The 20,858-nt window shown below is 41.3% G+C and overlaps 2 protein-coding genes across 3 annotated transcripts; both read right to left on the minus strand.

Moving 5' to 3' along the window:
* Positions 1-42: 42 nt before the first annotated feature.
* On the minus strand, positions 43-8,380 carry smad4a (SMAD family member 4a). Of its 2 annotated transcripts, none has more exons than XM_079657480.1 (11): positions 8,224-8,380; positions 6,753-7,044; positions 6,484-6,658; positions 5,611-5,640; positions 5,334-5,519; positions 4,995-5,102; positions 4,648-4,698; positions 4,374-4,557; positions 4,085-4,253; positions 3,295-3,433; positions 43-2,066 (listed from the first exon to the last, which is right to left on the minus strand). In XM_079657480.1, exons 2-11 carry the CDS (start codon positions 6,990-6,992, stop codon positions 1,855-1,857), a joined length of 1,494 nt encoding a protein of 497 aa, XP_079513606.1. In that variant the 5' UTR covers positions 6,993-7,044; positions 8,224-8,380; the 3' UTR covers positions 43-1,854. The 2 variants fall into 2 exon arrangements, with proteins under 2 accessions (XP_079513606.1, XP_079513607.1); XM_079657481.1 differs by lacking the exon at positions 8,224-8,380 and adding an exon at positions 8,013-8,168.
* A 9,226-nt stretch (positions 8,381-17,606) lies between these two features.
* On the minus strand, positions 17,607-20,606 carry LOC307025321 (bone morphogenetic protein 10-like; the record flags this gene model as incomplete). Its single annotated transcript, XM_079659956.1, has 3 exons — positions 17,607-19,661; positions 19,990-20,310; positions 20,477-20,606. 3 exons carry the CDS (start codon positions 20,604-20,606, stop codon positions 18,610-18,612), a joined length of 1,503 nt encoding a protein of 500 aa, XP_079516082.1. The 3' UTR covers positions 17,607-18,609.
* Positions 20,607-20,858: the final 252 nt, after the last annotated feature.

Raw genomic sequence — 20,858 nt, forward strand, 5'->3', positions numbered from 1 at the left:
CTAATTCTAAATTAAGAACATTTCTCGACTCCAAAACAATAGTGTTAGCCCATTGAATTTTATTCAACCATTCGCATACATATGAACACTAATATCATTCCAACTCGGTATATATTCAGAAAATGTTTGACACAAAGCGTAAAGACAAAGATGAGCAAGATGAGGCATATCCGGAAAAATGTACAGCATTATTATTATTATATGGTTTTATCACTGTAAAGGTAGCAAAAGAGTATAAAACACTAACAGCTGTAGGTAAACAAAGCTCCAAATACCAAAATATTGTTGATTAATTATGCTGAGCGAAAACTGAACTTTTTCAGTTAAAAGTAAGGGTATACGTGAGGGGCACAGCCTTAAAATTGCATCTTGATAACCTTTTCACTTTTCATAGGGTATGTTTGGCATTAATATGGCTTGCACTTCCTCTCACAGTTCTTCCTTTGCCTACTTTAATCAGCAGATGTCTGGAATATGTTACAGTAAGTGTCCTCCAAGTAATACGCAATTAAAATGGGGGTAGTGAGTACTTCAGTACCAGAGATGCACTGCCCGTACGTTTGAAAGGTGATTGTTCACGGTAGTTTTATCCCAAACAGACAAGATATAACATTTTATAAACCAATCTTAAACCACAACTCAAAATATGTTCAGTCATTTTTGCGAGAATGGAGCTAAATACACATTTGTGATTTAAGTATTTGATATGGAATAGAGGTTTTGGCCAGACAATTTAAAACACATTTTTCATGGATGTTACCAAGGACAATATCAAGAAAACTATTATAAGTAATAATATGGATACAAAAGTAACCATGCATGAGGCCATGAAACAAGACATTGATAATGGACACTAAGTGGGCATCTAATAAAAAAAATGACAGTTACAGTATGAGTAATATTTGTATGCGTTATTATAACCTTTTCTTGATTGATTCCAATGTAATTTTGGTATTTGAAAAACAGTAGAAAAAATATCCATTCTCAGTGTCACAACAACCTTGGCTGGTGATCTAACAATAACCGATGAATAAAGGTTTTATAGTGTTCAAAGCGAAGCTGTGGTTAGCCAACGGCAGCTTTTCAAATGCCATTTCTCTCAACTGTTAATAAAGGATAATATAAAAAAAAAACATCCAACAAGGACTGCCATGGTTGAGAAATATTTAAGAGCACATCTTACAAGAACATAAGTAATGAACAATATGATTTATCATAAATGTCCTTTTTTTGTGAGGAACTCCACTTACATTTAGCCCTGTAAGCAGCGCAGAGACTGGATCAGCAGTTTGCTCCAGCTGAAATGACATTTAGGATGTTCAGACAGGTAATAACACGTTTTTATCCAATCCATCGAATTGTGCTCTGCTTCCCCCGCTTAGTTATTAAAAGGCCATTCAAAAAAAAAAAATTGGTTTTCTTGAGTCAGGGGCTCTTTAAATCTGATTCACAAGTGTGGGAATGTTAACTCTTAAAATGAGATGACAGCCAAGTATGCATAATTGTGTTTGACACCCTACTCTCTTGTTTTGTATTTTCTCTACCACCAAGGCTAATTCATTAACTGATTTCTGCCTCTTTTAATCTCTTTTAAGTTTATCATTCATATCAGTGAGTGAGTTTTCATGTATCCTCTTTGACTTCCTGCTATAATTAAGTTCCAATTGGTGACTAATGTCAGAATGCTGGCTTCCTTTCCCCTCCTGTTGGCAGCGTGTTTCCTGCGTTTCCTCCAGCTGTTGGAAGCCACTGACACTCTCAGACCTGGAGTCTCACTCAGTATTCTGCTCAATGCTCGCAGCGATAAGCACAGTCTGATGGTTTTCTTTTTTTGTACAGTTCATGTGTTCTAACTCAGTCAAGGGGGTGGGGGTCAGCGATGGGCATGGTGTGCAGAACTTCGTCCAGTAGCTGCAGAGCTCGGTGTAAATGGATCTCTATCCAGCAGGGTGTCTCTTTAATGCTCTGTCGTGGGTAGTCGGGCCCCCAGCCCTTCACGAAGCTCATGCGCAGAATGCACAGCCTGCGCAGGTCGTCCACCCCGATGCCAGCAGCAGCAGACAGACCTGGGGGGGGGGGGGGGGGAACACAGGCGGGGATTTTCAGATCAATGTGGCACGACAAGCCAAAGCTCGTAGAAAATCATTAGCTAAGTTACTCCTGCGGTAAAAGTTTTACATACTAAAGTACCCATAGTACTACTCCACTCTGACCAGGCCACATGTTTCACTGCATTTCAGCAAAAGCCTCAAGAATAAATCCATTGTTTAAATGTTAGCCTGCAATGATGTCATTTCCAGTCAGAAAAGTAGTTTAAAGTGCAATGGCCGATAAAGCAAAGCACACTGCTTAATAACATTGTTTTGGTACTTGTGGGTTATCTGTCGCCACTTTTTAATTTGATGCCGTCGGGTGGCATGAGCACGGCGATGGCTTCCAGGATGCCGTCGAATGGGTCGACTCCACATGAACGTGGCCAGGTAGGTCTTAAGATGGTTAGGGTTAAAAAAAAGTGCATATTTATTTAGAAAGAATGTGGCGACAGATAACCCACAAGTACCTTCTTTTTATTTTAAACTGAGAACATGTGAAAAGAGGAACATAGCGACAATTCTTCTACTGCTGTTCTATTTTAGTACTAAAGATGTGCTTGAATGTGAATAAATATATTTATCAGATAGACAGAGATGGCACAAGTACACACATCCTTTACTCAAGTAGAAGTACAGATACTCGTGTTTAGAAAAAAGTAGAAATACTGACTAAACTTCTTTACTCAAGTAAAAGTAAAGAAGTGTAGGCTTCGAAATGTACTTAAGTAAAAAGTACCCATAACTACCAGCTGTTTTAAAGAGTACCTGACCTCCCTTTATATTAATAGAACAATAATGTCATTGTTAGCTAATGAATGTTTTCATGCTGAACAACGGCAACATGACAACGTTTTCATTGGTCCCTCTTCTTTAGAGAAGACCAGGAAATGATGGATACACGGATCGTGTTCAAATCAACAGGCACGCAATGACTCTAAATAATAATGATCACGCCACCAAACACACATTCAAACTAAACCTGATTTGAAAATGTAAGAAGTAGAAAATACAGGTATTTGTGTTAAAAATGTAAGAAGTAAAAGTAAAAAGTCGAAAAATAAGTAGTGGAGTAAAGTACTGATACCAGAAAAATGTACTTAAGTAGAGTAACAAAGTATTTATACTCCACTACTTCCCACCTCTGCAGATAGAACTCAAAATGCCATGAACAAGTTTCAGAAAAAGTATCCCATCCACTCACTGATGGCGGGGGCGATGCCTCCCACAGAGCCCGGGCCGGGGATGTTCCCGGACACAGCGGCTGCCTGCGCTGCAGACGCCGCCGTAGCCGTGGCCGCCTGCTGCTGCATCTGCCTGTGGCACTGACGCAGGTCGAACACCTGGAGGGGGGGGGGGGGGGGGGGAACAACAATACAATCTGCTGAGAATATATTGAATGGACTCATATTTTACTCTCATCTGAAATAAGTTTATTAGATATTTTAAAAAGGTCACATTTTCTCACATTAGACCCTTAGTGGCATTATTACTGGATACATTGTGTGCATGTAAATGTAATAAAATAAAAAAAGGATATTCTTGCACACCCTTAAATATCTGGAACAAACTCCCAGAAACCTGCAGGTCCACTGCAACTCTTACTACTTTTAAATCCAGGCTGAAGACTTTTCTTTTTGCCGCTGCTTTTAATTGAACTATTCAAATCTTACACTGATATACTGTAACATGTATTTTTTCTTTTAATGTTTATTTTATTATCTTTGCTTTTTAATGACAGTAATGTCTTTCATTTTTGTAAAGCACTAATTGCCTCGTGTTGAAAGGGGCTATATAAATAAACTTGCCTTGCCTTGTCACCACTGAATGGATTTTTTCAAAAAAGAGTCGACTGTGATCACAAGGAATTTTTTTAAAACACAAACCCAAAAGCACATTATGCCTATCCAATTCTTTTACATTCATCCATGTACATACACAGAACATATACCAACAAGAGCAATCAGGAAATGTATACGTTTACATCAAATCACCTTGATGTGGGCGCTGGGGTAGATCTTGTGAACTGCGTCTCCGGGGGCTCGTCCCGCCTCTCGGTCCAGGTAATAGCTCTGCACAAACACTGCGTGGTCGCTCAGACAGCGCACCCACACGTCTCCTTCACCTTTACACTCCAGCTGCATGCCTTTGCCAATGTGGAGCCTGAGGACAGAAGAGACATTAAAACAATGTCAGCCTTCAATCATTTATCAAACACATAGTAGACATTTATTGTTTGAAGTAACCATCTGATGATATTTCTCTTAGTTTGCTGGGGAGTACCGGGCTCTCTCTATGTTCTCCGTCCTGTGGACATTGCTCAGCTGACCCAGGCAGAAGCGGTCCCCTCCTGATGGATCAACGTACCCGTCCACAGTCACTATCGGACATGTGGATTGCACCTTAAAGGTCTCTCCAACTTGGACATCCATCTCAAAGTACGCAATGGAGCACCAGTATTCTGGAGCTGGAACAAACAAAACAAACAAACCTCAGGGTCGGATGGGTTACACTGATTATGTTAAATATGTGGATGTCTTCATCAGCAGCTACTCACAGGGGTGATTGGATACTGGGGGCTGGAACGCAATTTCATTGGTGACAGGCCCTGCAGGAATAACATTTATTTTGAACAAGCAATTCTGAAATCAGACCTGTTCTTATCATGCAGCACAGGTCATTTGATTTAAAAAAAACTAAAAAAGAAGACGCTGCTGTGGAAAAAAGTGTTTAACTATACCACATACTTCATTACAACACATGTTTTTCTGATCAACTATTACATCTGCTAAATTCTCTTAATATTCAATGTATGATTTTCTATCACATTAAAGAAAGGACATGGACTATTTTTAAGACTAAGAGTGAATTTTGCAAACTTCTTTTTTGTATCCATCCACTCACAGTAATGCCCTGTGTGAGACATGGGTGGATGATGCTGTAGATGCCCGTTCGGATGTGGAGGCCCTGCAGGGGTGAAGCTGCTGTTTCTGTTCCAATTGGGGGTGGAATCTGTAAATATCAATCATCATTAAATAGCTGCATCTCCAAACTCATGCCAACTTAAAGTCAGGATGTCAGATCAGATCATAAAGCTAAATAACCAAAATGTGCTTCATTACATATCAAACTAATCAACAGGCAAACCCTTATAAAAAGGTAATTTCAAAACGACCTAATTGTAAATGAAACAAAATGGACACTTTAACAGCAATGTGCATTTTGTAAAATGTAGTGTCTCACTTGAGGGTCCTGCACTGAGTGCTGAGAAAGCAGGGATTGAAACTGAGCTGCCGCCCTCTGATGGGGGGAGCAGAGAGGGGCTGCTGAAGATCTCCTGTGGACATGCTCTTGACAGGGACTGGAGGTGGCATTCAGAGCTTGAGTGATGGTTGTCAAAGTCATACTCATCCTTTACCGTGAGTGAACCTAAATTAAGAAAAACATGCATCGATAAGACTGATGGACATCTCAAAACATCGTCAGCAAGCCACACAGGAGAACATTGGTACCTCCTTACCTGAACTTGAAAGGGTCAGCCCTGATAGGTCTGCAAAAACATGAGAACAAATGTATCATTTCATCTAAGTCAATATTCTGCGTTAGAATAAGAACAAGGGCTGTAATCTTTTGAATGTAGAGAATCATGAGTGCATCTGATATGCTCAATAATGAAATTGTTGTGAAATAAGGAGGGTGATAAAAAAAATATATATAATTTTTTTAAATGGTAGCCTACATATCAGATCAATGTTTTTAAAATTCCAAGTTTTGGTTATAATTTAACTGGATGAAAACTCCCATTGGTTTGAAGGGGATCATATTAAAAAGAAACCACGTGTCAACCCTCAGAATCCTTCAGTGTGTCTTATTCTATTTTTAATCAATATGCTTAAATCATCAATGTCAGGGGTGTCCAAACTACAGCCCGTGGGCCAAATGCAGCCCTGTTATCCATTTCGAATTGGCCCTCATCTAATTTAAAATGTTTTCAAACAAATTGTAGTTGATTTAAAAAAGAAAAAAAACCAATAACTTATTTGCATAACAAGTTTGAAAAATACCCTTCATATTTCGCCTTATGATAAGCAATCTGAGGCTTCTGTTTTAATGAGTGAGCTGACAACACATTTTGTAACACAGTAAATTAAACCCTATGGAAAGCTGTGATGTAATCTGTTGTTGTTTTTTGTCTAAGCATATTCAAGTATCAAGAATAATGTACCTACTTTGGTTGATTTAGCTAACTTAGACCTTAGCTTATGACAACATACCTCACCTCTAGAGAGGGTCCCAGCCCTTCGTATGTTTTTCTGTATCTGGCCCCGCGTGAAAAAAGTGTGGACACCCCTGTCTATTTAGATATGACAAACGTGTTAAAAAGCTTACTTACCAATGCCTGGAGATACGACCCTCTCGTAGTGGTATGGATTGACACAGACATTGTCACATTTCAAGTCAAAGGCATACTGGCAATATTTTACATGTTTTAGCTCATTCTTGTGTAGATCAGGCCATCGCCAGAGTCGGGCATAGATAACATGGGGAAACCCTTTGCGCCCTGCAACCTAAAGCACAGATAGAAAGAAAGTGACGTTTGTCTTTTGTAGTTTCAAATAGCATTTATTAGCCCAACCTGCTTCTGTTTATCGGCCACTTTACCTGTAAGCGTCCATCCAAGGTTCTCTGAATGGTGACACACTTGCTAGGATGAGCTCCATTGGTGGTGATTGCTGTGATGAGGGAATCCAGCTCATCTTTCTTTTCCTTCAGCTTCTTGACAAGACTCTCGATAGCTCGCTTAGCGAATGTTTCACTCTCCCCTCCTTGTCGGTGGCACATCAGGCTATGCACAATGCTCAGACAGGCATCATTACTTGTGGGAGTGTTTGTGATTGACATGTTGCTCCTTGGTGGCAACCTCAGGGAGATTTGTAAGCTGTGGGTTAGCAACCTAAAACAGAAAAAGCAGTGTCTGAGTTTAAATGGGTTTGCCCAATAAAATGTACATTGCAGGACATCAAGTGCCACTCAAAGCACAAATGTGTATCACCTAGCCTTCCTTTCAGGTGTGGGAAAATAACAGATTATCATGTTCAACCCTCAATCGAATGTTCCTTTAAAATGACATATAACACTTCAGTCTAATTTAAGCCATTGTTTGTGAAGAAAGGGTTTAATGGCAACTTTCCAAACCTTTAGGGGTCAATACAGAAGGTTGTCTGGATATCTGCCATTTACATTTGTAATTGTGTTAACTCCTGTCACTTGCTTTAAGCATAAATTACAAAGCATTTAGCTTGTGCTTTTATCCAAAGCAATTTACAATAAGTGCAATAAACCATAAAGATTCAAACTAAGGACCACAAGAACAGTGCTGACATATTTACTTCTAACAACATTATCAAGTGCTAATTGTGCCATTACAAATTGACAACCACTGCATTACAGCTCACAGAAACTGCAAATGGTCGCCCTCTGCAAATATGGCCATTACATTTAGGCTAAAATTCACCACATATATTCTATTGGCACCAGCAACTGCGTTTCCTCGTCGGTTTATCCAATTTAGATTAAAAGGTTATTTCAAAGCAACATAGCTAACATTAGCCCAGATGGTTATCAGCTAATAAACAGGGGAGTTTAACATTTCTTAAATAAGCCTCAGTAGTAGTGCAACGCAACCTCGCTTAAATTATAATGCTGTTATAATCTCGCCTATTTAAATAGATATACATATGTCATGAATATACAAGTGTTAGAGAGCATTAGTATAACTAACATTGCCTAGCTTCTGTTGGGTGTCTCTGCTAGCAATTACTGTGATTGCAGTAGTATACCATTAGCTACAGCAAGCTAACGCTGATTCAGAAAGCTTTCGTATCATTAACTTTATCCAAACGAACATATTCCTGGACTTACAGTCATATACCCGCGATGCAGCGTTCGTCCCAGTGGTACAAGATGATAATAAGTGAGTTGTTTAAGCCTCCTAAATACCGATATGCTAACGATAACTAGCCTGCAATAATGATGTTTTGGCAAGCCTGCTGTTAGCTACCCTTCTCCTCTGACGGACGAACTCCACTACCTCATAGCATCTTTTACAACGGCATAAAACAAAAACACTTACCCGTTTATCTGTTGTTCTAAATACAATAAAAAGTGAACCTATAATATAATTACTACACGTTTAACTGGCCACGAAAATAAACAGAAAAATCCTCTCCACCCACAATGCTCAGACTGCGCATGCACGTATGGACAGTGATAGGCGTGGCGCTGCTGTTTGTTTTTCTCTCGTATTTTTCATAAGAAAACCTCATTTAATAACCAAGAAAGAGGCCCATTGTCAGAAATAATCCCAGTTGGAATTGAACTCCAATTTGTAAGATTATGAATCATCCATATATGGGGCATCCTACCGAATTAGTACAAAGTGCGATCCCACAACAAGAAAAACTATTTAACAAAACAATTAAGTATTCAGATATAGATATTTACTAAGAATATGTTATGGTCTATTTAAACATAAGGCATTAAATGATATAGTGATAAACTTAATCTACACAAAAACATCATTTATGGCAGTGGTTCTCAACTGGTGGGTCGCGACCCAAAAGTCGGTCGCGGACCCGTTTCGAGTGGGTCGCGGATGTGTGAGTGAAGAAAAAAAATTGAAAAAAGAAATTGGAATTTTTTTTTTTTTGGGAAAAAAGTCAAAGTTTTATTTTGAAGGCCCGATTTTAACGCTGTGCATGCAGTAGGCGTTGGACTGGAAGTACCGGAGACCATAAACGGTTTTGAAAACGTCTGTCACGTAGTGATCATCCACTCAATAAAACATCTTTGCTGTCACGATTCTCATGTTATGTCACGTTTATAGTTTTGTAGGTTTGGGTGTTTTTTGCTGTTTTCCATGTCATGTTTTCCTTTGGGTTATTGTCTGGTCCTTTCCCCTGTGTTTTTCCTCTTGTCATTAGTTTCCCTGGTGTGTCTAATTGTCTGATTATGTTCACCTGGGCCGCTGTGTTTTCTCCTCCCTCCTCACCTGTGTCTTATTGTGTGATTGAGTCTGGTGTGTATTTAAGTTCTGGGTTGTCTGTCTGTCTTGGTCGGTTCGTCTTGTTCCCTGACTAGTTCTGCGGTGAGTGTTCTGCTTTTGTCATTGTACATATATCTCATAGCCTTGAAATAAAGCAAGTTCAGTTTATATCTGCATTTGGGTCCTGCTTGTTTCACAAACCGTGACAGTACGAACCGACCTTAAAATGGACCCAGCAGATCTTTTGAAGCTACAGGCGGAACGTCTTGAATATTCTCTGGAGTATATTTTTTATACGTGGAAAGGCGCCTCATCTAGACGGGGTAGAGAGGCTGCGTTGAAGGAGGCACGTCAGGAGGTTGCTCGCAAGCCCTGGCTCTGGAGCTTGTTGCCCGAGTGGCTTAGGATTTTTTCACGTAGCCCTGAGAGCCAGTCCTCATTTTCTGACTCTTTCTTGGGGTCTGGTTTGGAGTTTGGGGGTCCACGAAGCCTCCAAAAAACTCCTAAGAGACGCAAGGCCAGGGTTCCGTGCCCAACAGCCATGGTTCCGGCTCCAGCGCCAGACCCAGCAGCCGTTGCTCCGTGCTCCAGTGCCGGCCCATGCAGCTTTCCTTCTATACTCCATTACCTGGCTTACACAGCCAGGGTCCAGGCTTCTGCTCCGCGCCCAGCAGCCAGGGTTCCGGCTCCAGAACCGGACCTTACAGCCATGTTTCCGGCTCAAGAACCGGACCTTACAGCCATGTTTCCGGCTCCAGAACCGGACCTTACAGCCATGTTCCCGGTTTCAGTGCCGGCTCCAGTAACCATGTTCCCGACTCCGGCCCCTCGTCACCTGCTGACTCATCGGCCGACGCCAGCTCCTCGAGTCCTGTCGGCGTACCGGCCGACTCCAGCACCTCGTCTCCTGTTGGCTGTCCGTCCGACGCCAGCTCCCCCATGTCCTGTCAGCATACCGGCCGACTCCAGCACCTCGTCTCCGGTTGGCTGTCCGTCCGACGCCAGCTCCCCGTGTCCTGATGGCTGCTCGTCCGACGCCAGCTCCCCGTGTCTTGTCGGCATACCGGCCGACTCCAGCACCTCGTCTCCGGTTGGCTGTCCGTCCGACGCCAGCTCCCCGTGTCCTGTCGGCATACCGGCCGACTCCGGCACCTCGTCTCCGGTTGGCTGTCCGTCCGACGCCAGCTCCCCGTGTCCTGATGGCTGTCCGTCCGACGCCAGCTCCCCGTGTCCTGTCAGCATACCGGCCGATTCCAGCACCTCATCTCCGGTTGGCTGTCTGTCCGATGCCAACTCCATGTCGTGTCCCGTTGGAGGTCCCGCAGACTACTCTTCTGCCGGGGGTCCTGCCAACCCCATGTCCTGAGCCGTTGGAGGTCCCGCAGACTGCTCTTCTGCCGGGGGTCCTGCCAACTCCATGTCTTGCCACGTTGGAGGTCCCGCAGACTACTCTTCTGCCGGGGGTCCTGCCAACCCCATGTCCTGTGCCGTTGGAGGTCCCGCAGACTACTCTTCTGCCGGGGGTCCTGCCAACTCCATGTCTTGTCACGTTGGAGGTCCCGCAGACTACTCTTCTGCCGGGGGTCCTGCCAACTCCATGTCTGGTCCCGTTGGAGGTCCCGCAGACTACTCTTCTGCCGGGGGTCCTGCCAACCCCATGTCCTGTGCCGTTGGAGGTCCCGCAGACTACTCTTCTGCCGGGGGGCCTGCCAACTCCATGTCGTGTCCCGTTGGAGGTCCCGCCGACTGCTTTTCCGCTGGGGGTCCTGCCAACTCCATGTCCTGTCGCGTTGGGGATTCCGCCGACTGCTCTCCTGCCGGGGGTCCTGCCGATCCTGTGTCCTCTTCCATGGGGGATCTTGCCGACACCGGCTCCTGACCGGCCTCCGGGGGTGTCTGGTCTTCACCCCTCCATGGACTCTGCCTTGCCCCCGGGCCGTCCGCCCGAGATCCCCTCCATGGACTCTGCCTTGCCCCCGGGCCGTCCGCCCGAATTCCCCTTTTTGAACTCTGCCTTGCCCCCGGGCCGTCCGCCCGAATTCCCCTTTTTTGAACTCTGCCTTGCCCCCGGGCCGTCCGCCCGAGACCCGTCCTCCAGACCCCCTCCAATCACCCTGCTGGATTTTTGTTTTTTTGGGACGTCTGGAATCCGTCCCTTGAGGGGGGGCTTATGTCACGATTCTCATGTTATGTCACGTTTATAGTTTTGTTGGTTTGGGTGTTTTTTGCTGTTTTCCATGTCATGTTTTCCTTTGGGTTATTGTCTGGTCCTTTTCCCTGTGTTTTCCTCTTGTCATTAGTTTCCCTGGTGTGTCTAATTGTCTGATTATGTTCACCTGGGCCCCTGTGTTTTCTCCTCCCTCCTCACCTGTGTCTTATTGTGTGATTGAGTCTGGTGTGTATTTAAGTTCTGGGTTGTCTGTCTGTCTTGGTCGGTTCGTCTTGTTCCCTGACTAGTTCTGCGGTGAGTGTTCTGTTTTTGTCATTGTACATATATCTCATAGCCTTGAAATAAAGGAAGTTCAGTTCATATCTGCATTTGGGTCCTGCTTGTTTCACAAACCGTGACATTTGCTGATGTTTTTTCGAGTCTTCTGGCCAATCAGAATCAAGATTGTTGCCGGAAGTCCCCACGGAGAATAACTTTGCGGTATAACTATTCTTAATACATCCATTGGTACAACTTCAGATAAAAATGAACACATAATGAAATATGACCCCCGGTTTGATGATTGACAGGTCACAGAACAATGGGAGCTATCTACCCTTATCCACAATTTTGTCACACAGACTATCTCCTCTTTACTCTTCTCTCTGTGTGGAGCAGCAAGTTCAGCTGTCAGAACAAAATGTGGCATAAAATATTATTAATATGTCGGGTTGTAATACATTTATTTATTTTCTTCTCAGAGTGTACCGGAATGCGTAGTTTGTTAGTATTTCTAAAAATCTCCTGGGGGAGAATCCCCCCAGACCCCCTTCTGGGGATGGGTTTTCAGCACGTGTGCCTTTTTATACAGTTGAGTTTTGATTCCATCAACTCATAAACCTTTTTTAAAAGCATATTTTAGTTCTGTGAAGGGATATATGCACTGTAATTCACTTTAATTAATATTGTATGCTGAAAAGCGTATATTACAGCACGATTTTTTGTTGAATAGATTTGAGTGCTTAAAAATGTTGGGTCGCGATTTATTGACCAAGTAAAAAGTGGGTCCCGAGGCCTGACCAGTTGAGAACCACTGATTTATATGGTACTTTCTATTGGGAAGTAGCTGTCCCCAACCCTGACATCTACATTTCAATTTCTATAAATAACACTTAAAACGTTTTTTTTGTATTTAGTTCAGTGGTGTATTTAGAAGATCTTTGATTAAATTCAAACAGAAGTTGGAACATTTAGATTTATTGTGGGTATCATTTTTTAATAAAAAAACTATACTCAAAAAGTCATGTCCCCAGTTTTAATGTCACTACCGAAACACAAGGGGTTTTAATCCAATGGCTGAGCCTGGTTTTTAGCAAGACCCTTGCATTTTTTACAAGGCTGGTGACACTGCATCCCTGTCCCTCATGGCTCAATGGCAAGTATATATATATCCCATACTTATATCCCATACTTTTGATTCAGGGTTTTATGCAAAGTATTAGGTTGTTATGTGTGTTAACCTCTTCAAAGACGTGTATGCTAGCCATGTACTGTACTTGCTAGCATTCTTTAGTTATGGTCAACTTTAGCTGGAATCGTCACTACCGAAACATACGGTTACGTTTCGGTAATTGACATGATCGTTTCGGGTAGTGACAAAATTGAATGGTAAGCAAGGAAATCCCACCATTTTGAAATATATGTGTTTTAAAGTTTGAAAATCTGTGTGTTACTTTAAAGGTCTCTTATTATACTGTTGTTCGGCATACAGGACTGTCTCAGAAAATTAGAATATTGTGATAAAGTTCTTTATTTTCTGTAGTGCAATTTAAAAAAAAAAAAAAAAAAAAAAAAAGTCATACATTCTGGATTCATTACAAATCAACTGAAATATCGCAAGCCTTTTATTATTTTAATATTGCTGATTATGGCATACAGCTTAAGAAAACTCAAATATCCTATCTCTAAATATTAGAATATCATGAAAAAGTATACTAGTAGGGTGTTCAACGAATCACTTGAATCGTCTAATTAACTCGAAACACCTGCAAGGGTTTCCTGAGCCTTGAAAAACACTCAGCTTGGTTCAGTAAACTAAATCACAAGTATGGGGAAGACTGCTGATCTGACTGCTGTCCAGAGGACCGTCATTGACACCCTCCATCAGGAGGGTAAGACACAAAAATAAATGTCTCAAAGAGCAAGCTGTTCACAGAGTGCAGTTTCAAAGCACATCCACAAAAAGTCTGTTGGAAGGGGGAAATGTGGCAGGAAACGCTGCACAACCAAGAGAGATGACCGCAGCCTTAACAGCATTGTGAAGAAGAGTCGCTTCCAGAATTTGGGGGAGCTTCAAAGACAGTGGACTGAAGCTGGAGTCCAGGTATCAAAAGTCACTGTTCACAGACGTGTCCGGGAAATGGGCTACAATAGCCGTATTCCCATGGTCAAGCCACTTCTGAACTCAAGACAACGGAAGAGGCGTCTGACTTGGGCTAAGGAAAAGAAGCACTGGACAGTTGCACAGTGGTCCAAAGTCCTCTTTTCAGACGAAAGCAAGTTTTGTATTTCATTTGGAAGTCAAGGCGCCAGAGTCTGGAGAAAGGCTGGAGAGGAGCAAAATCCAAGTTGCTTGAAATCCAGTGTGAAGTTCCCACAGTCAGCGATGGTTTGGGGAGCCATGTCAGCTGCTGGTGTTGGTCCACTGTGTTTCATCAAGCCCAGAGTAAATGCAGCTGTGTACCAAGAGATTTTAGAGCACTACATGCTTCCGTCTGCTGAAAAGCTCTATGGAGATGAGGAATTCATTTTCCAGCATGATCTGGCACCTGCCCACAGTGCCAAAACCACCAGTAACTGGTGTACTGACCATGGCATTACTGTCCTCGATTGGCCTGCAAATTCCCCTGACCTGAACCCCATAGAGAATATGTGGGGTATTGTGAAGAAGAAGCTGAAAGACACCAGACCCAACAATGCTAATGAGCTAAAGGCCGCTATTGAAGCATCCTGGGCATCCATAACACCTCAGCAATGCCACAGGCTGATTGCCTCCATGCCACGCCGCATTGATGCAGTAATCCGTGCAAAAGGATTCCCAACCAAGTACTGAGTGCATTAATGGACATTTTCAAATGTTTGATTGTGTTTTGCTGTTATAAATCTTTTTTTTTTACTTGGTCTGAGGAACTATTCTAATTTTTTGAGATAGGATTTTTGAGTTTTCTTAAGCTGTATGCCATAATCAGCAATATTAAAATAATAAAAGGCTTGCAATATTTCAGTTGATTTGTAATGAATCCAGAATGTATGACATTTTTGTTTTTTTAATTGCATTACAGAAAATAAAGAACTTTATCACAATATTCTAATTTTCTGAGACAGTCCTGTATATTATAGGTCTCATATATATAAAAAATATGTCTATGAAGTGTTTTGCTCAAAATACCAAACAGATCACCCATTCTAGCCTCATTCCCCTCTATTTCAACCTGTTACTAAAGTGCTGATTTTGGGTCAGTAGCTTCAAACATTCACAGTTCAACATAAGGCATGTTATGAGTTCGGATTAAGCAATAAGGTTGGGGGAACATGATACAACCTTGAGAACAAAATACTGTGGTCACTACCGAAACATGTTTTGTAAAAAACGTAGTATATTGAGTTATCAACTAAAATGATATGATACTGATTGGTTTAATGTATGTTCAATTTCAACAATCATCAACTCTGGAATCAATATGATCAGTATTATGCATTTTACAAAGTAAGTTTGCATTAGGATTTTTATGAATTGTATAAATTGAACTTTGATATTTGATTAAAAATTCACTTTTATTTATTTATTTTTTATTTAATTGTGAAAACCCTCAAGAAATATTTGTTAAAATATTATTTAGAGAAGGGAAGGTAAAACAATCTTAACATGTTAATATAATACTTTTTTACTACAGTGTATGTACTATGTTTCAGTATTGACCATTTTTGGTAGAGGAAGAACATTCAAATACAGTCCGAAAATACAATATAAAAATGTACGGTTCTTTTACTAGATATGTGTAATTTAGATATGGTACAAAATATATATGGACAAAGTTTTGGGAAAAAAACATACAACATTCCAAATCATTTCCAACCTGAGTTTGGTCCAATTCGGTAGAATGGCCCATATAGGCCTACGCTACCATTCACACATGTCATTCTTCATCAGAGGTACAACTCTTAAGGTACTTGTACTTTACTTGAGTATTTCCATGTTGTGCTACTGTGTATTCCTACTCCATTACAATTCAAAAATACACCTGGAGTAAATTCACAAGCTACTCTGCAGTATACAAAGTCATTAAAATTGCACCTATGCCAGCTTTGAGAACACTTTAATGCGTCAATAATTATAATCAAAACATATAATATATATTATTCTGAAATGGACCAACTTGCATAATGAGTGCTATTACTTTAAGTACATTTTTATGCTAATACTTTTGTACTTTTACATGAGCAACATTTTGAATGTAGCAACCTTTACGTGTTTTTCATACATATTCAAATAGATCGCTTCTCCTCACCAGATGGTTGTCACCATAAAAACAAAGTTGGTTATATTATGTTATATTTACTGGGTGCATTCCTCTCCAATGTATTAATGAATGCATGTCCAATGTATACAAGAATACATCTTTAGATGATGTTCTCAAAACATCTTTAAGGTGTAACTTAAGTGTTGTGATGGTTTTACTGTACTTTCAAGTCTATTCAAATAGAGTGTGACATCACAGTAATAAAGCCATTCTACTTTCCAATTCTCCCTTTCTGGTTCTCTCTCTTTCCATATATCCCAATGAGATTTACCTAGTGTTTATGATTCAAAGTTACCCTCCCATGAACCTCAACAGCTTTGTTGCATAAGATTGATGTCCAAAAGCTGCCAAATAAACCTGATGACAAGTTGTTTTTCCAGACTATGTAGAGATAGGCAAAGAGAAGAATTATAGAAAAGCAGCTTCTATTTATAATGTATCAGCTGTCAAAATATAATATAGAATAAGTATACAGATATCAAGCATGGTTAAAAATGCAGATATTTAGGTGTGAACGGTGTTGACCAATGAACAACAAAAATAATGCTGTTTATGTGTTTCATAAAAACAAATTCATTTATTGTTTGTGTAGTAAACTAAATAAACAGAATGATATATTTGTAAAGCTTAATTATAGATTATTCTGGAGGTGGAGTAATGTAACATTCTACTTATTTTTATTTATATTGATGCCTGTTAATGTTTAAACAATGCAGATGGGTGTTTCAATAAAATGAAGCCAGCACAACAGAACACAGAATATGATGAACCCAAAGTGTATGGGGAATAGTGCTCAAGGGTCTTGGCTAAAAAAGAACATTAAATGTAAGATTCGGCATCTTCCCCTCACCCAAATCCTTTTTGTATGGTCCCTAACCAAAAAAGAAAACAGGCCATAGTGAACAGGGAAGTTGGAATATTGGAATTTTTTAGGAATAATTATTTGGTTTCTACGTTTTCTGGTTTCAAATAAGTTCCACACTGTGAAATAAATGTATTATCTGTCACTGCCAGTCGATATCTCTGCCCTGCAAACTTGGCCGATGTAAATCTGTGAGCTGAGTGAGGATCCTATTAAGTCAGAAAGTTCAACAGTGTTATTCCGTCAATGTTATCTGCTTCCGAATGTTAACAGCAGAAGCAAGGTGATGATGTGACATGTATTTCTTTCCATTTGTACTGTTGCTGGGGCTCGATAAGGGAGTCAGCATGCCCGTGTCAGAAAGAGGAAGAAGGGGGTTCAGAGGGCACTGAGCAACCTGATGGCAGGATTGTCAATAGAGCATGTTGGCGTTGGAGACCAGGAATCTGACACCACCTTCTCACAAATGCTGCCACTTGGAGTGGCGTCTCATCCTGAGTGACGGTCTACAAGACTCCAGGCTCTGACACCTCCTTATCACTGTGGCATGGAGCGGGCAGCGAAAGGCCCGCCAGGCATGTGACGCTAGAGTTATGGGGATTATGGTTGTTAGGTAGACACTGCTGTGATTACATGACAATGAAACAGGGTGTACAAGAGATCAAAACTTGCTTAATGATAATTTTATTCTTTACAACTATGATAACAATAATATCGGTGTGATAACCAAAAGCAGAATATGAATGGCTGCGGTGTGAGGAAAGATTTCACAGCAGTTTAGAGCAATTTTAGGTAAGAGATATTGTTCATTTTTCAGACAGGAATCCCAGAAGAAATCCAAGACACTGTGAAAGTCATCTCCTGGTCAAAAGCTAGATATAATGGCAAGCAAATAAAGGGAAAAATGTCACATACTTTCAATAAATTCAGCAGCTACAACGTACCATAGTCCATCTTCTTAATGAGCATATAGCCAATGCAATGATTTTAAGAGACTTTTCATACAAAAACAAAAACATACAGCATCCTATAAGTAGTGCAAATCATTGTTATCTGGGGGCTATCCTGAATTGTAGATTTTTCAATTATTCTCAAACTGAATATGCTGGAGCAACTACTGCATTAGATGTATTTCCTGCCAGAACGAAATGTAGATATTATAAAGAACGGTCTGTGATGAAAAGATGTCAGATAATAAGATATTGCATTTACATATTGCAATAACATGGCGTGTAGAAGTATTTTCTTTTCAAGCACTGTAATAACCCGGGGCGCGAACTTCACTTTTGTCAGATTCAGTACCTTGAAACATTCTTTTGATCTTGGATCCCGCTCACATACTTTGAAACAATTCAGAAGGTTGTTATTGCAACTGATAACAGTGCTGTAGTATTGAACCTTTTGACTAGCTCGCCATTAATGACATGGAGTCTCCAAACAGGATTTATCGGAATATTCAGACATCCACTCTCAGAACCTTCTTTCTTTTCTCTTGCAGTGTCAGATGGGGCCGATAACATACAGTAGTACTTGCAGGAATATGGCCTGTGATTTACGCTGTAATGTGGTATTATCCAAAAGCATTCTAAAATACAAAAAACAGCAAATAATATATTAAACCATGACAAAAGCTTTATATTCTACATTGATATAATAATAACCTTTATACAATTACAAATTTACATCATTTAGCACAGCATGTGTCCGTCCCTAATATACAACTATATGTCTAGAGTTCTGTTTTTGCACACCACTGTAGAGATCTTAAATACTGTGGAAACAAGCACATGATAAGGAATATAAATAGATGAATAGATGTGTTTCTGAGATGATGGTTGAAACATTGGTGCAGTCTCTCTCTCTCTGTGTAAATGTTTCCAAGACTATCTACAGCCACACTCTGCCACCACCATTCCCTCATACTTGTGGTTGAAAGTGACCACTCCGTTATCGTGATAAAGGAGTGGAATTGGCTCCAGCTTAGTGGGTACACAGCAGGCACGCGATGCCCTCTCCGGACTCTTAACACTCAGCAGTGTCTGCACTATGGCATGTTTGGTAGGCGAGACCTCGGAGGTCATAGGGGGGTAGCACACGCCGTTGCACTCATACGCCTCATAGCCCACAGGCTGGATGATCCACGTGTCCCAGCCAATGTCTTTAAAATCCACAAAGAGTGGGGTCCTCTTGCATGGCTCGCTCTTAACATTGCGACGGATTCGGGGAGGTGTGTCATAGATAAGGTTGGACTGCAGTTGCATGATAGACTGTTTGTCCAGCTCGTCCTGAATAGCGTGGCCGGCATTGTGGTTCCCCCAGAAAGCTGGTTGGCTTCGGCCTACATTATCAGGAAGGTCATTCTCATGTTCGATCATCTGGTTGAGCTCTTGTTTATCCTGCTTGCGATCTCCGATTTGATCATCTGAGAATACAATCATCACCGCATTGTGTTTCCCCTCCAAACTCCTGTCGATATCCACCCCAACCAATCTCTCGTCCTGCTCCGTGACCTCTTGAGTGACCCCTTCCTCTTCTGACCCAAGATATGCAATATGTACCTCCAGACTGTGAGTAGCAAACCCCAACGACTTCCGCCAGGGTGCAACCGCATGAGTCAGGTCAAACGACACCCAGCTCTTATCTTTGGCACGAAAATGCTTTGTCACCAGTTCCTCAAAATCCTTCATCTCCACCACCTCTTCTTTATCCCTCCTTCTCCCTTCTTTCCCCACCTCTTTAGTCCAAACAACGCCCTCGTGTGTTTTGTAAATGGTCACCTTGCAGTCAATGCCGGCATTTGGTCTTTGGGCCTTCTGGAACAGGGTGAAAAGGCGGAGCTCAGCTATGGTTATGTGCTCATGGTGGTGCATGGAGATGTTGAACAGCAGGGGATGTATCCATACACCCCTTGTTGTTATGCTGTAGGGGGAGGAATCTGAAATCAAGATATCAAAAAAAGTGTTAATCAATGCATTTTGTATGTTTTTGATGTCAAAACCCATGTTAAACTGTTATATATTAAAATGTAAACACACAAAATTCACGCTTTGTTTTTTTGTAAATAATATTGATTTTCAAGGCAATTAAAACAATAAACACTTCTAGATTTACAGTATTATGATCAAAGCAATCAACATTTTTAAATCCTTAAATCTTAAGAATGTCAGAGAAAACCAATAATAAATAAATAATTACTTATTTATTTTTGTGCGATACTGAATATAAATGCTCAAAAAGTTTGTTAAACACAAAGAAGTTTGTACCTTCATTCTTGAAACTGCGCACGACGTTGGCTGAGGGAACAGCCGTGCGGTCGTTGGCAAAGCGGTCGTACAGCTCCAGCATGTACTCTGGGGGCTCCCTGCGGGCAGGCAGAGGCCTGGGCTGGGGCCTCAGCTCGGTCAGGTTCATCGTGGAGAGAAACTGACTCAGAAAGACCTGAGCATCAAGTAGCGGATTATCACCCATCCTGACTGATACCCTGTGACTGTTCTCAGGGGACCTGATAGGACTGCTCATGCTCAAACCAGTCAACATCAGGAGAAAGACATTCGAAGAGCTGATAAATCCAAAGTTGGAGAGGACTGAAACGGCCATGGTAGAGTGGAGTAAAGGTTTAAAATCCAGAGATTGAGTATCAGATGAGAAGACGGGAGGGATCCTTTGGAAAGGATACCTGCAACTGGGAAAGACTGTCCTTCGGTAAATGACAACAGGTTGCTGTTGGGGGCAAAGACAAAACAGGTTTGCCCTTGTTGATCTTGAGGTTTGGATCTGAGGGCAGGGCTGTGCTGTCCAATGTGCTGTGCTGACATGTTTGGAGATGTTTGGCCTTGCTCTGCCCACCTCCCTCTCCACCCGCCAGGACCTTATCATCCATTTCGACTGATATCTTGATGCATGCATTTTATTCCTAATTAACCACTGACAAAACTTGCCTTAAAGTGACTTTAGATCAGCATTATATGTTCATGTATGTAGTGATTTATGTTGCACAATGCTGACATTTAAAATGTTTAACCGTTATAAAAAACATTTAAAAAACATAATGGGTTTGGAGATAACAAAGTTTTCAAATGATGTTGGTGGTTCTACTTTTCATTCTAATGCCTTAAATCAATTACCAATTAAC

Source organism: Notothenia rossii, assembly GCF_949606895.1.
Source record: "Notothenia rossii genome assembly, chromosome: 11".
Lineage (NCBI taxonomy): Eukaryota > Metazoa > Chordata > Actinopteri > Perciformes > Nototheniidae > Notothenia > Notothenia rossii.

Excerpts from the sequence above, each read along its gene's own strand:
- smad4a (XM_079657480.1), bottom strand. The coding sequence starts at position 6,992 with ATGTCAATCACAAACACTCCCACAAGTAATGATGCCTGTCTGAGCATT. Across the intron at positions 4,558-4,647 it reads CCCAGTATCCAATCACCCCT|CTCCAGAATACTGGTGCTCC; the intron begins GTGAGTAGCTGC and ends TGTTTGTTCCAG. Across the intron at positions 3,434-4,084 it reads ACCCCAGCGCCCACATCAAG|GTGTTCGACCTGCGTCAGTG; the intron begins GTGATTTGATGT and ends CCCCCCCTCCAG.